General features: G+C 39.9%; 1 protein-coding gene and 1 long non-coding RNA gene across 3 annotated transcripts; both read left to right on the forward strand.

The window, feature by feature from the left end:
• The first annotated feature begins 446 nt into the window (after window positions 1-446).
• LOC112846229 (uncharacterized) lies at window positions 447-2,333 on the forward strand. Its single transcript, XR_003219098.1, has 2 exons — window positions 447-775; window positions 1,396-2,333. It is a non-coding gene; the product is annotated as an uncharacterized LOC112846229 (long non-coding RNA).
• Window positions 2,334-5,604: 3,271 nt separating this feature from the next.
• Window positions 5,605-13,239, forward strand: LOC100711032 (ephrin-B2a). Of its 2 annotated transcripts, none has more exons than XM_005466887.4 (5): window positions 5,605-5,947; window positions 6,639-6,922; window positions 8,067-8,159; window positions 11,363-11,479; window positions 12,398-13,239. In XM_005466887.4, the coding sequence occupies exons 1-5, from the start codon at window positions 5,796-5,798 to the stop codon at window positions 12,748-12,750; spliced, it is 999 nt and encodes a 332-aa protein (XP_005466944.1). In that variant the 5' UTR covers window positions 5,605-5,795; the 3' UTR covers window positions 12,751-13,239. The 2 variants fall into 2 exon arrangements, with proteins under 2 accessions (XP_005466944.1, XP_005466945.1); XM_005466888.4 differs by having other exon boundaries at window positions 11,363-11,470.
• Window positions 13,240-13,837: the final 598 nt, after the last annotated feature.

Genomic DNA, 13,837 nt, shown 5'->3' on the forward strand with positions numbered 1-13,837 from the left:
AGCGTCACTTTGTGAAGTAACTAGCAGCTGTTGGCATGCTAACATAATGAACAGAGCTGCTTGTCAGTCTATTAGCATACAGTTAGCTCTTTAGCACTGTACACTGCCCCTAGCACAAAGTGTAGACACTCTGAAAAAGTGAGCAAAGTTACCTTAACCAGACATAAAGAGCCCTAAAAACGGTATTTGAGAACATGAAATAAATAATTATTGGGTTTTACCTCAACTGCTATCAGCTTCAGTTTAACTTTTTTTTTTTTTTTTTTTAAAGCACCAATTATTTTGGTGTCCTCATTCAACCTCTTCAGGTCTGTGACTCAAATATGTATTTAAATTTAGACTGAAGAGGGTAAAACTGCCATCATGCTTGTGTTCGCCTTTACTGCTATTCTCACAGTGCACATAAATAATAAGTAAATGCTTGAAATCCTAAAAAAAAAAAAAAAAAAAAAAAATCTACGCATATTCATCCAATGTAGGCAGCATTTACATAACAGATAAATGGCAACTTTCAGAAAAGTATTATGTGATTCTGTTGTCTTTTAATAGTCATACTCATAGCAAAGGGGATTTTACATGAGTCACGCACACCTATAAAAGTCAAGAATACCCACTAGTTGGTTTACACTTACACAAGAGCAAACAAGCGAATCAGACAGAGGGGAGGAAAAGAAACTGAGGAGAGCGAAGAGCTAAGCGAGGAAGGACAAAGAGAGAGACTGAGAGAGAGAGAGAGACCGGTTGCTGAGGAAGTGTTTTGTCATTGCTGAGACAGGTCAGTAGCTTCATAACTACCACTATAACAAACAGACACACACAAACTTACACTTGCTTCCTGTTAACCAAGATTAGTATCTTGATTCTTAACCAAAGTCAACATAACAGCACCTGCTACATCCTGTTGCTGCTCGCGGTGTCTCTGGGGAGTTACGGCAGACACATAACTTTACTTCCAGCTGTGCCACACCTGGACTTTTTCAGTCTTTTAAAGCCCAGTCCAGGTACAGACAAAGAATTTAGAGGATCACACACATGAGTTTATGACATTTAGTTCAATTTAACTGAATGTCAAACTTAAGAGGGGAAAAGAGCTCAGTGTTGAGGGCAGTGATCAGTTTATATGTTTGATTTCCAACTAATGGAGTAAGAATAATCAGAATTGAACTATCAGCACAATCCTTCTGCCTTAAAGCCTCATTTTGAAGTATTTTTAATTATAAGAGAGAATGAGAAAGAACGTTAAGGAGATCCTCTTAAATCTTTGATATTGCAGCTAAAATCGAGATTTCCACAAAGTCACAGTGTTGTGCCGCTTTGTAGCTTCTGTAGTGAAGGAAACATTGCAGCTGGTGTGTATAAATGCTCTCTAATCAGACTGTCTGTCACCCCCTACAGGACACCTTCAACACCACCGGCAGTGAGGTAAGCATGGGAGTGAAGCACGGGAGCCTTCAAGCATGGTCCCAGGTTGAGGTTAATGCTAATCGTGATAGGGGTTGTTCTTATTAACAGACACCTAACATGTTAGCATTAGCTTCACTTTGGGAGATCTCACAGGACAAAAAAAGCTGAAGGCCACTGCTACGACGAAAAAGAGGAGTCATCATGACACTGAGGAATATGAGGCAGGCACAGAGCGAAGCTGCAGGGGAATAACCGTTCAGTCAAGCACATGCTCTGTTTCACTGGCTGTAATTTAAGCCGTTTAGATGGTTATAACTCTGGGGTTGTCAGTTTGGTGCCCGTTGGGAGCATTTTGTGCAGCGGTGCAGCGACACCTGCAAGGAAATATGAAATAGCTGCAGTTCCTGTTGTATTACATATGAAGTGGTACAGAAAGAAAAAGACCAAATTCTCTAATTACAATTCTCTGTTTTTGGATCTGGGTCGTCAAATCTTTGAGGAACCCCCAATTTCTTTCAATTCTGCCTTGGCACAACCTTACATCTGAGTTCAAAGAGTCAGGGCTTTTCTCTGCTTCTCTGACTTTTACCCTAACACTAAAAGAATCATTTCCACCTTACTACTTTGCTGTTACAGTGTATTTCCAGGTGCATGGATGCAGTAAAAGGTGGAAAAAGTAACATTTTAAAATGTGAGCATTATGGATGAATCAGCTCTGCTAGAGATGACAGCGGTTAAAGAGAAAGAGGAAGCCAGTTCATCATCAAACAAACTAAACGGTTAAAGGTGCACTTTTATATTTCTGTTGATTTCACAGATCAGCTGAGAAATCCTGAAAATTTGCTAACACAGACTGTAAATCGCTTAAGCTGTGTTGTGTACTTTCTCTAAGTTGCTTCACAAGAAAATAAAACCAATTACAAAACACCCGAGACTTGTGTGCCTTAAGTTTGTTTCAGGAAAAGCAAAAGTTGGACTTGTATGAATTTAATGTTTACATGAGAGAGAGAAAAAAACATTTCAGAGTCTGCTTTCTCATGTTGAGGCTTAAATGAATTATAAATATGAAAGATGCTGCCTGCACTTTGAACACTTACAGCCCAGTCATGTCCCGACAGAGATGCAGACATCTCCGGGCAGTTCAGCCGTCACTTGTGGCGCTTCATAGCTGTGACAGAAGTCCTGTGTAATCTTTGTCATTAGCGCGGGCTCTCCTGAAAATCAGAGGATTAGAGTCTCGGATGCAGAACGTACAGACGACTTTAAAGAAGATCCACCATGCGTGCGACAAAGGCTCTTTAATACACTGAGCCGTTCTCAGGGAAAACATAAAATAGGAAGCGTGGGATGTAGTGGAGGATTTCTCATACTCATTTGCATGAGGTTCTGTAGAAATAAATCTGTTTTAGCAGTTCGTGGTCATCTTCATGTCCTGACCTCATTAAAGTCGGTGCTTCCTGGATGCAGCAGGTTCATTCGAGGTGATAGTGTGAGTCACAGCTTTCACTCCTTTACCCTTTCTACTCGTCACCACATCAGTGTTTCCCCTGAACCGCAACGTTCGTGATCCTTCAAACCAGTACTTTCTTGTCCTGAGGTTCATTCTGCAAATAGTCCACTGAGAAGAATAGAAACTTGATTGTAGGATAAATTTCATTCTTTCGGTAGGACTTGCATAACTGACTTTTTGTGTTAAAGAAAGAGAAAAAATCCCCGATCTGCATGTGGATGTTAGGAGGGGCGGTGGCTGAGATCTTCTCTGCTGGTGCTAAAGGGTTTTACCATTAATCTGCCGACCAAGCCGGAGTTTCACTTCTGCCGCACCACAGTCCACACGCTCGCAGAGATGTGGACATCAACAGCCAGTCATCAACAATTATGCTGCAATGCCATGTTAGGCACACGGAAAGACTCAATGACAAGTTAAGAATGACACATTTCGCTTTTCATCCTAACTTCTAATTGCCTGAGAGGTCTCCCGCTGGCCGCCCTCTTTGTTTAACGTGGTCACAGGTTCAAACACTCACAGGTCAGATGAAACCGACCGCTAAGTCTCTCTGAGCGCAAAGAAGTCTTCAACTATGAACTCAGAGCAAGGCAGCAAGTAAAACACACAAACAGAACGGGGTTTTTCCTGCCTCAGAACAGCTTCTGCTCTACATATGGTTAAGGGAAGGCGTCTCTGTTAACTTAGTTAAAAGGAGTTTATGCGTTATCCTGGTATTTTCAGCCTTTTTCTAAACAAAAAAAAAATTGTTTTAAACTTGAGTAAATTAAAGCCCGCTGTAAAAAAGTACAGGTTGAAGATATTTATGTCACAGTCCTGGTAATTTTCCTTTGGCAAAAGGCCGAAACCCTCTTTGATGTGTGTGTTTAGATGAGTCGATAATGATGTATGGTTTAGCAGACTTGGAGAAGCTCTGAGGTTAAAACGAATACATTTCAGGTAAGAAAAGATCATCACTGACACAATTTGGTCATCAAAAACAGTCATTAGTTTGGTCCACTCTGTGGATTTCCCTCATTTGCATCATTTCTCGCTCGCTGCACTGAGAGCACTGAGAGCGCGTCTGTGGCTGTCTGTGTGTTAACTTTTCATTAAGATGTGCAACACTGTTCCCCTAGAACAACTGTTCTATAGAACCGGGTGTATTTCTATTCCAGGACTGCACCGAACGAGCAAATTATTTTCTTCAACAAGAAGAAAATAATTTGAGCGCTTCCATTTTTCCTTTGAAGCTTTTGTTAAAAAAATAGATATGGAGTAGTGCAAATTGCATTAATAAATAATATGTACACTTTAAATCTAAGAAAAAGAGCTGCATGAAGATATAATACAAACATATGTTTGTGATGCAGCTGTGAATGTGAGAAGTGGCAAAAGATGCAGATCTGTGAAGATTCTGAGATCAAAAGCAGTCCGGTCGTCTACATACACAACGTTACAATATTAGGATAATCACAAGAAGTCATAGCCTGTGCCTCAACCACAAAACGCACATTTTATAACATGCAACAGAAGAAACACGTCACACACTTACCATCAGACACTGAGTTTTAATTGACCAATGGTTTTTCTTTCTTCTTTTTGCTGTCCAGGGACCTTTTTCTCTCAGTGTTCATAGCAAACAATGCCAGGTTATCACTGCTGTTTCTAGAGGACTTTTTCAGACTAAGCACACAAGAAGAACTGCGCCCAGGACTTACTGGTGTGACAGGATGTGTCACAAATATTAACACCAGTTTTTACAAGCCTACAAAAAAGCATCTTCTGCTCCCGTCCTCTGAGGCTTCCTAAGAACAGGAGCTCATGAGAACCGGTGATGGACCCTCATTTAGTCTAGTGGAGCTCTACAAACACATTAAGTCTGTATAAGTAGGTTCCTAAAGCTAAGAACCCAACAATCATTCTGTGACTGACTGACAGGAAGCACAGATCAGGTCACAAGATCAACACAAGCTACGCCCCCTGGCCAATCAACAGTATGATCATCTAATTAATTAATTAAACTGTGTTTATTATTATTATTATTATTATTATTATTATAGAATATTAATGTATCCATGTGCTAATTATTATTGCCATTATAATTAATATGCTACCCCAGATTCCTCATGGCCTGTGACGTAAACACATAGCAGGCCAAAGAAGGTGGAGTAAAAAAATTCAATTAAAATATTAAAATTAAATGTAAAAGAGCTTTAATTAAATGTAGATCTCCTGAAATAGCGACAAATAATCAATCATACAAGACACAAATATGTTTCTAAAAAAAACTAACGTCCTTATAATATATAAATTAGCTCCAAACCGTTTTACAGCTGGTTTAGTCCCTTAATATTTCCCAAACCCACTTTCGAGAAGAAGAAGAAGAAGAAGAAAAAACAGATAAAGATCTGTGGTTACTATGAAACTTCTAGCTTTTGAGAAAAGTAAGCGCAGTCATGTCTGGATTTATTTATTATTATTATTTAATCGTCTGGAAAACAGCCAGACTTGGATTTCCCCAAAATGTGTTGAATACGCTTTTAAAAATGCCTTTTTTATGGCTCGTGCATGTAACGCAATGTACAGTATGTTAATGTGAAATAAATAAATAAATAAAAATTCACCAATCGATGCGCCCACCAGCCCCGGCTTTCTCTTACGCACGAGCCCGTATGGGCGGACTGGTCAGCTGATGGCTTTAAACGCTGCACACACTCTCTGTCCTCAATACACGGATCTCGTCACACGAATTATTTTCCAGCCAATTACGCACAATGTGGAACATTTCAAACAGCCGCAGGAGGAAAACTCGCAACTTGGTGGGATTTCGTTCGGGAACGTGTCCTTTGCGCGCACCTGGAGCAACCGGAGACATGCAGGGACAGCAAATTGTAGCCGGTTTATGATACCGAGCCTCCGTGTAGCCAGTCTCCGATTTTTTCCTGGGATGGGGAGCAGCGCATGGAGCTGCGGTGCCCTGTTCCTGCTGGCCATCGTTTGCTCATGCCGTGCCATCACTCTGGAGTCTATCCACTGGAGCAGCTCCAATGCCAAGTAAGTGGAGGAATCAGTTTTGCGATCAATACAACTTTCTGCTGCGGACGGACAGAAATCTGCTCAGTGACATTTTCCAGAAGTGATTTATAGTGACTGAGAAGTAACTGATAACACAGAAGCACCAAACACTGCCAGGCTCCAGCTCCTCTCCTGTGCCAATTGAAACTAAACAGAATTATTTGTATTAATTAATTACTTTTTATCTTCACCATGTTATTAACTGGTGATGAAACCAACACATTTCTGCATGTGCTCTTCAGATATTTATATAACACAAAAAAATCCCCTGAAGCGAAGGAATTGGGGAGCTTTAAAAAAAAAAATAGCTCCAGGGATTACTCACTTAGCAAGACAGCTGTAGACTAATATTCGTTGATCCACTTCATGATTGATCACCTAATCTTTGTTCCTTTATCACTGCGCTGTTTGGTTTTTGGTTTGTTCCTCAGTCTAAACAAGTAATTTAAGACTTCTAAACAAATTTCTGGTCTGATGTGAACAAATTAAAACCTGCAAGATTTTGTTGAAACGCTCTTATTTATATCACTGAAGTTAAAATTTGGCCACTTTATGATCCATCAAGTTCAAGCAGAGAATTGCATAAAGTGAAGATGCTCCAGTCTCTGCTGGTTTAAGAGGATTTTTATGTGTTTTTTTTTAAGTATTGTTTTTTTTTCTTTTATCACAGGTTTACTCCAGGTCAGGGTCTCATCCTGTATCCACAGATAGGAGACAAGATGGACATTGTGTGCCCCAGGGCAGATGCTTCCTCTGGGGGAAAGGAGGAGTTCTACAGAGTCTTCCTGGTCTCGCGAAGTCAGCTGGAGAGCTGCACCATTGACCAGACTGACACGCCTCTGCTGAACTGCGACAAACCAAACCGTGATGTAAAGTTCACGTTCAAGTTTCAGGAATTCAGCCCCAACCTGTGGGGTCTGGAGTTCCTCAAGGGGAAGGACTATTACATAACCTGTGAGTGTTTTTTTGCCTCTGAAGCCACGGCTGCCAAAAGTGTGGCACACGTTCTAATTAAACTCAGTAGGACGGAGACAAAAGCAGCTGGTTCCTACAGGTGGAACAGCCTTTAAATCCATGCTAGAAGCTGATTCCTTTTTCCTTCCCCTGCCCTCTCTGTCTCCCTCTCTCTCTCTGGGTAAAGAGGACGCCATCATCCTTGGCTCCCTCTCAATTTGTCAGTTTGTGTGAGAATCAAAATTTACAAAAAAAACGTGGCCTCGTTATTGGACTGCCGTCGGTTAAACCAGCATCTTAAGCGGCAAGTGATGCATGAGATAGAGAGCAAGTCTGACCATGTAGCCTCACCCACCTCGCCACGCTCTGACAGCACACTTCGCTCTGGCAGGCCAGTGTGATTCCAAGGGCTTACATGCCCCAAATCACACAAGGCTTTTACAGCATCAGGCAGATTTGATGGGAGCTTACATGGCAACGTGGCTTGTAGCCTGCGAGATGTTGTTATCTGACCTAAATGCTGCTAACAAGTGTGTGTGAGTGACAGGGGTGAGCGAGAGTTCCTGGTGTGTGTGTGTGTGTCTCATGCGAGTGTTGGTTATTGATTCAAAAGGATAGCTGCTAAAATATTCTCCATTCGTCTCATTTCCCGTGTTGCATCTTGAGATGCAATGCTTAGTCAGTTCACTGGTTAGTACATTCAGCAACATCACACTCAATTTCCAGTTTGCTGGCTTCACCTAACTGCAACTAATGCAACCATCCTGCAACAAATCCTCTCACTCTGTTCAGGTTTTCTTCAAGATGTTTTGGAGGTTAAGTATTTTGGGAGCATTTCAGCTTTTTTAAAAAAAGAATATACAATAAAAAATTAAGTATCTTTTTGGTTCAGCCCTCACCGCATCTTCTGTAGCTTCTGTGGTGTTTTCACATGTGTGATTATCTGCTGTTTATAACATCACAGTTTGTGCTATGTGTAGCATTTTGTTGCTAAGTGATGCAACTTTTGGCAACTGACCCAACTTGTCTGCAAAGGAGTCGTCATGTAATTATGCATTCCCTGATAATCTTTTATTATTTACATGAAACTTGGGGAAGGGAAGAAAAAAGTGTTTCATTTTTGCCTCCTCTCCGTGTTTATCAGCCACCTCCACGGGCTTCCTGCAGGGTCTGGATAACACTAACGGAGGGGTGTGCAGGACCAAATCCATGAAGCTGGTGCTGAGAGTCGGCCAGAGTAAGAGCTTTGCTTTCACGTGTCTGTGCCGGCACATGTGTGGATGAAATGAACGCACACACAAACATATAAATATACATGTAGTTATCTGACAGATAGAACCAGCTGTTTATTTCAGGTTATTACATATTGAAAGCAATAATATCATCTCCAGACTTGAATTACTGAGTGGTCACATAATCCTGTGATCATCCATCTATTCTCTTGAAGAGAGATTTCTGTCATGAATTATTCCAAATCCTTAATTTAAGCCAGCACTAGCAGCTTAAAGCCATCAGTATTATCATGCATGCGATCATTTGAGACTGCCGTGGTATTTATTTTATTTATTTTTTGTCATATTAACATCACAATAACTGGTGGTTTAATTTGAGGATGAATCATTCTTTAAACACAACAGCCACACAGGCGTACGCTACCTGTCAGCGCACTATTTATCAATTTTCAAGCCATACCCGACCCTCTAAATGAAGAAACTAGTGTTTATAGTGTACTTGTTTGCTTCTTTAACTCCACATAATCACAGAAATATGACAGCTGCTGTTTCTGTGTGTTTTTCCAGAAACTTTAAAAGCGAAATAAATGAAAGGCCTAAAAAATAAATATAATTTTTTTGACCTCCGAAATGTGAAGTGGTATCTACATAAATAATTCAGGAGTTTGAGTTGGAGATGAAAAAAATAAATAAATCAGCATTTCGTGCATTTCTCAACTGATCATAACTGGAAATATGGGGCTGTTCTCCCGCTGTGTTTACTGGTGTAAACACATCTTTTTTTTTTTTTTTTACAGCGACAGCAAATATTAATAAGTTCAATTTTTAGGTGTAATCGTGTTTTAATTTCTACATATATTAAAAGTCACGACGAGTCGTTGCAAGCGTCAGATTTTGAGTTACACGTTGTGCTTTTTAAATTGAACATTTAATCGTGCTGTCATCATTTTTACGTTCACAGTAAATGTGCTGGCAGGAAATTTGAACATCAGTGATGAATGAATGAGACACTGAAGTGAAGCTTTAATGACTGCTGTTCAAACCAAGCTAGCTAACACTCAAATATGCATGAAGTCCCAGTTAAGGTATAACATTTCATTTTTACTTTAGTATTTATTTTTATGTTTGAGCAAAGATCATAATATTTCTTTCCTGTATTTAGACATTAAACTGTCACTTTTAATGTTGAAATATGGAAGCTTCTTTCTGCCACTTAATAAAAAATAAACTTTTAAAAACCTTCAACGTACCAACTCAAACATCTGAGAAAAACCTTGAAATTTCAAGTTACCGAATTAAACTTTTGAGATGAGAACTAAAATGTTTGACTTTGATGGGGGTTTTTTTTCAAATGTTTTTTTCCCCAGTGGCAGAAACAGGCTTCCATACTTTTATGTTTGTTGTTAAACCCAGTTCATTTGAAGGCTTGCACATTATCCTATAAATTGCCAAATTTTAAATTAAGAGCTACACTTTTTAAAGGCTGAGAAACCTGAGAGGTTATTGGTGAAAGACGACTTTAGTTCCTTTTTAATAATATAAAGTACTAATAGCAATGCAGATATTAAGAAAGAGTCCTTCATAAACCCTTTTCACACTATTTTAAGAAGAAAAAGTTGAAAAACACTTGTTATTATTGACCATGATGAAAGCTTAATTGTAATTTTTTTTTTTAAGTCAAATAAAGAAAAATGTGTGTTTTTAAAATCTGACAAAGGCAGTCCACATTCAAGGTTGCCTATCATTACTACCAATGGTGAAATGAAATGGATTTATTAAGTATTGCTCAGCCTGATGTCCACTTCTGTTTTTTTCTTCCTCTTTATGATCCACTTTATCTCCAGTCCATTAATGACTTCAGCATCTCTGAAGTTTATTTAATTAATGCTAAAAGTGTAATTTAATGTAATGATGTAACCAGTGCAAACTGAGCTGTGTGATGGCGTTATCTCCTTTCCTTTCACAAAGAGTTGGTTCAGGGTAGGCTTAAAGACAAAACCAGGTGACCGTGGCGATCATTCATGGGGAGTTTATGAGAAAACTAAGATAGAAAGATCTCATTGTTATGGTTTCCTGGGACGACACTGAAGCGTTTTAATTCTCTGAGTAATGAAGAGTAAATCAGGAGGAACCACGATTGAAGTTTAAAGCAGAAGTAGGACTTTTTAACAGTGCTTTGCTTTTTAGAGGAAAGAAGGGTGTAGATTCAGATCCACCGATTCTTCTTGCCTCTCGCAACTCTTAACAGCTGGGATTGGCTCCAGCGACCCTGACTTGGATAAGTGGAAGATGGTGGAGCCAATATCCTAATAGTAACTTGTAAGGATGGCGGCCGCAATACACAAGTGGCTGAAACTTCTCAAAAGTGTACTTAAGTACTTGATTGAATGGATTTAGTTACTTCTCACTGACAGAGAGTATCATAAAGGGAAAAATAAACCCAATAAAAAACCAGACGGGGTTTCTTTTGATTACTTAATTGTTCTAATTTAATTCTATATTCTCAGACTTGATCACATTTCTAACGAACTACAGAGGAAAATCCACAGCTGTGAAACAGCTGGTCTTTTCCCAGAAAAATCCCCCTGGAAAAACCAGAGGGAATTTTTTTGAAATGGCTCCATCTGATAAATTAAGGGCAAACCTGTACCACTGACCCTTACAGTGAATTGATCTAGAGGCTCTGTAGCGTTGCTACTTGTAGCGTTGCTACTGTGGTTTGGGTCTCCCTCAGCACCTTTATCCTCCAAAAAAAACCCTTTTTTAAAAAAAAATCCTCCAGCCCTCCAGCAGTTTCACAGAAAAGCCAGAGCATTAAAGTTTTTCTGGCAACATCTTAGCAAGACACTTTATGCTGTTTTTCTTCCTTTAATTTGTCACTCATATGTTGTGTTATGTGTGAGTGGGTGGGGAAAAAGGAGAACATGTTAGTGATGCTTTTCCTGTCAAGAAAAAAAATGAAAGTCGCAGCTGTGACATAAAACCCAGCTTTCTGTGGTCTGGCTGCGTTTAGAAAAAAGAAAAGTTTCGCTCTTTGTCTTGTGATTCATTTTGATCTGAATGACTGTTGATCCTAAATAAATAAATAAATAAATAGAAAGAAATTAGCTCTTTATTCAGATTCTGAATGAACCAATGAATCTCATTACAGTAACCTGGAAGGTGTGAGGTTTGCTGCTTATATCAGTCTGTGTGGTTTTTATTCCAGACTCTTCAGATCCACCTTCAACACTTCAGGAGTCCCCCACCAGATTCCCACCTACACGACCAAAGTCCAAGGCCAAGGACGCCTCCACGAAAGAAGAGGATATAAAAAGTAAAGCTGGTATGAAGACAAACCAAAAATACTGCCTGGGGAATCATGTACAGCAGTATCATGGGCATTTCTAGCACACAGGAGCAGACTGTGCAAGCCTTACATTTACCTGCCCTTTCAGTTACCTTCCTTTTGTGCATTAATGTTGAGTTTCCCACACATATAAAAAAAAAAAAACCCCAATAATATTCACAGATTTCTAATTAATCTGGACTAACCTTGAAGTCTGTTTATAATTCCTATCCCTGGACTCTTGTGTTCGCTTCAGTCATGATGGGACAAAACTCTTCTGCAGGGCAGCTTCAGCAACACTGCTGAACAAATTGCAATTTATTGAATACATTTTTATGCTCTCAATAGTAAATAATTAACAATAAAACAACATTAGAAAGTGATTATAGTCCTTTTAGCTCATAAAAAAGCAAAATGAAGGCAACATTTAAACTACATATTGGCTCTTGATTGAAATATTTGAGTTGACTTGTGTAATTTGTTGTCGCTAACAACGATCGGTAGAAACCAAACTCATCAACCCTTAGAAGACTGGATTTGAAATTGTCTGAGCAGCCTTTTTATTCTGCTTCATAAAGGAAACGTCTCTGACTCTGATCATCGTGTGACTCCACAGACGGACAGAAGAATAAAACAATGCTGCAAACTGTTCATCAAAATGACATTTCACTGAGTCCTCCAGTTTGCACTCAAACCGCAAGTGATCACGAGTCTGTCATGTGCCAAAAAAAGGGCCCGTGTTTTCTAACAGGGTGACACTTAAGATGAAGCATATTCTCTTGTGTCCAGCTTCAGCTGAGCTTTTTCATGCTAACATGTACTGATCAGGCCGTGCCGGGGCATTAAGTGAGTGAAGTTGTTTTTAAACCTTTGTGTCTCTTGCCCCTTAAATTTTCTTTTTCTATCTCCTGACAGATGTGGGCTCGGAGACAGGACTTTTCACGTGGGTTGTCTCTGGCTGTGCGGTCCTGCTCGTGGTCATCATAGTTCTGTTGGCCGTGTTGTGGAGGCACCGTCACCGTCGCTGCGTCCCAGATGGGCAGCAGTCCGCCTCCGTGTCCCTCAACACTTTGGGCGTGCCGAAACGGGACAGCATCAGCAGCGACAACAACGGCTCGGACCGCAGCGACGTCGTCTTTCCTCTGCGGGCTTCCGACAGCATGATCTGTCGTCACTTTGAGCGCGTGAGCAGTGACTACGGGCCCCCTGTGTACATAGTTCAGGAGATAATGCCCCAGAGTCCCACCAACATCTACTACAAAGTCTAATGCTTGCTGCTCTGATGACACTTCTCTGCTGATATGAGGGTAATCATGAATCTCAGCTACTGAGGATAATCTGAGAGCTGTGCGCGGTCCAAAAAAAATACAGATAAAGAGCGAGAGCTCCGAAATGTTGTCACCTCAGCTTAGTGACAAGACAATCAGACAGGAAACTGGTGTCTTAACATATCATTGGTAGTTGTGTCCAGTTTGTTTTTGTCAGATATGCTTGGAAATGGGGGGGAGATGTATTTATAAGAAATTCTTTATTACTGCCACCAACACGTGGCAGCTTTAGATGTACAGTAAATGTGTATTTAATATTAATTTATTGATGAATTGGTTTAAGGAAAAGAGGGGGAAAAGCTTAAAAACTGCACTGCAGAGCATTAAATTCATGAGCACTTTGAGGTTTTTCACAGCCGAAATGTGTTGACTTTGTTTGAACCGAAATGAAAGTCATGACTTTGTGGATTTTATTAAAATGAAAGTGTTTCAAGGGACTCCTCGCCCAGTCTTTGTGATCTGTTTCTACTTAAGGAAAAGGTGTTAACTTACTTTTAGTACACCGTAAAATAAAGTAATTGTCTTCAGTTTCCCAAAGGTGAAGTGTTGTAAATGAACAAAAGGGTGATTTAAGTGGTTAGATACTAATATTACACAGAGAATACAACAGCACTCCGATCTGTTAAATATAACCCCTCAGTTATACTTCAAGTACTTTTATAGACTCCATCGCCTTAACAGGGCCTTTCTAGTCTTATTGATCAATCAGTGCTTTTACACTAAACCAAATTCACCCAATTCAACACGTACAGCTCTTTATTTATCAGACACACTCACACTGATGGACATGCAAGCTGATCAAGCCACCCTTAGATTAGTACACAGCTGGCTTTGCCCTTCATCATGTTTAGATATTTGCTTTGATGCAAACAGTTGCCTTGGTAAATGTTAAGTTTAACCTTAAACTGCTCTCTGAGTGACTTTCAGGGGGAGGTGCTGGATGAATGAAATTAGTCTCTGAGCTTTTCTCATCATTACACCTCTAATGGTGCTCCTGGGAAACTGACTTTCACTCTGGGGTAAACAC

This window comes from Oreochromis niloticus, linkage group LG1 (assembly GCF_001858045.2).
Source record: "Oreochromis niloticus isolate F11D_XX linkage group LG1, O_niloticus_UMD_NMBU, whole genome shotgun sequence".
Classification (NCBI taxonomy): Eukaryota; Metazoa; Chordata; class Actinopteri; order Cichliformes; family Cichlidae; genus Oreochromis; species Oreochromis niloticus.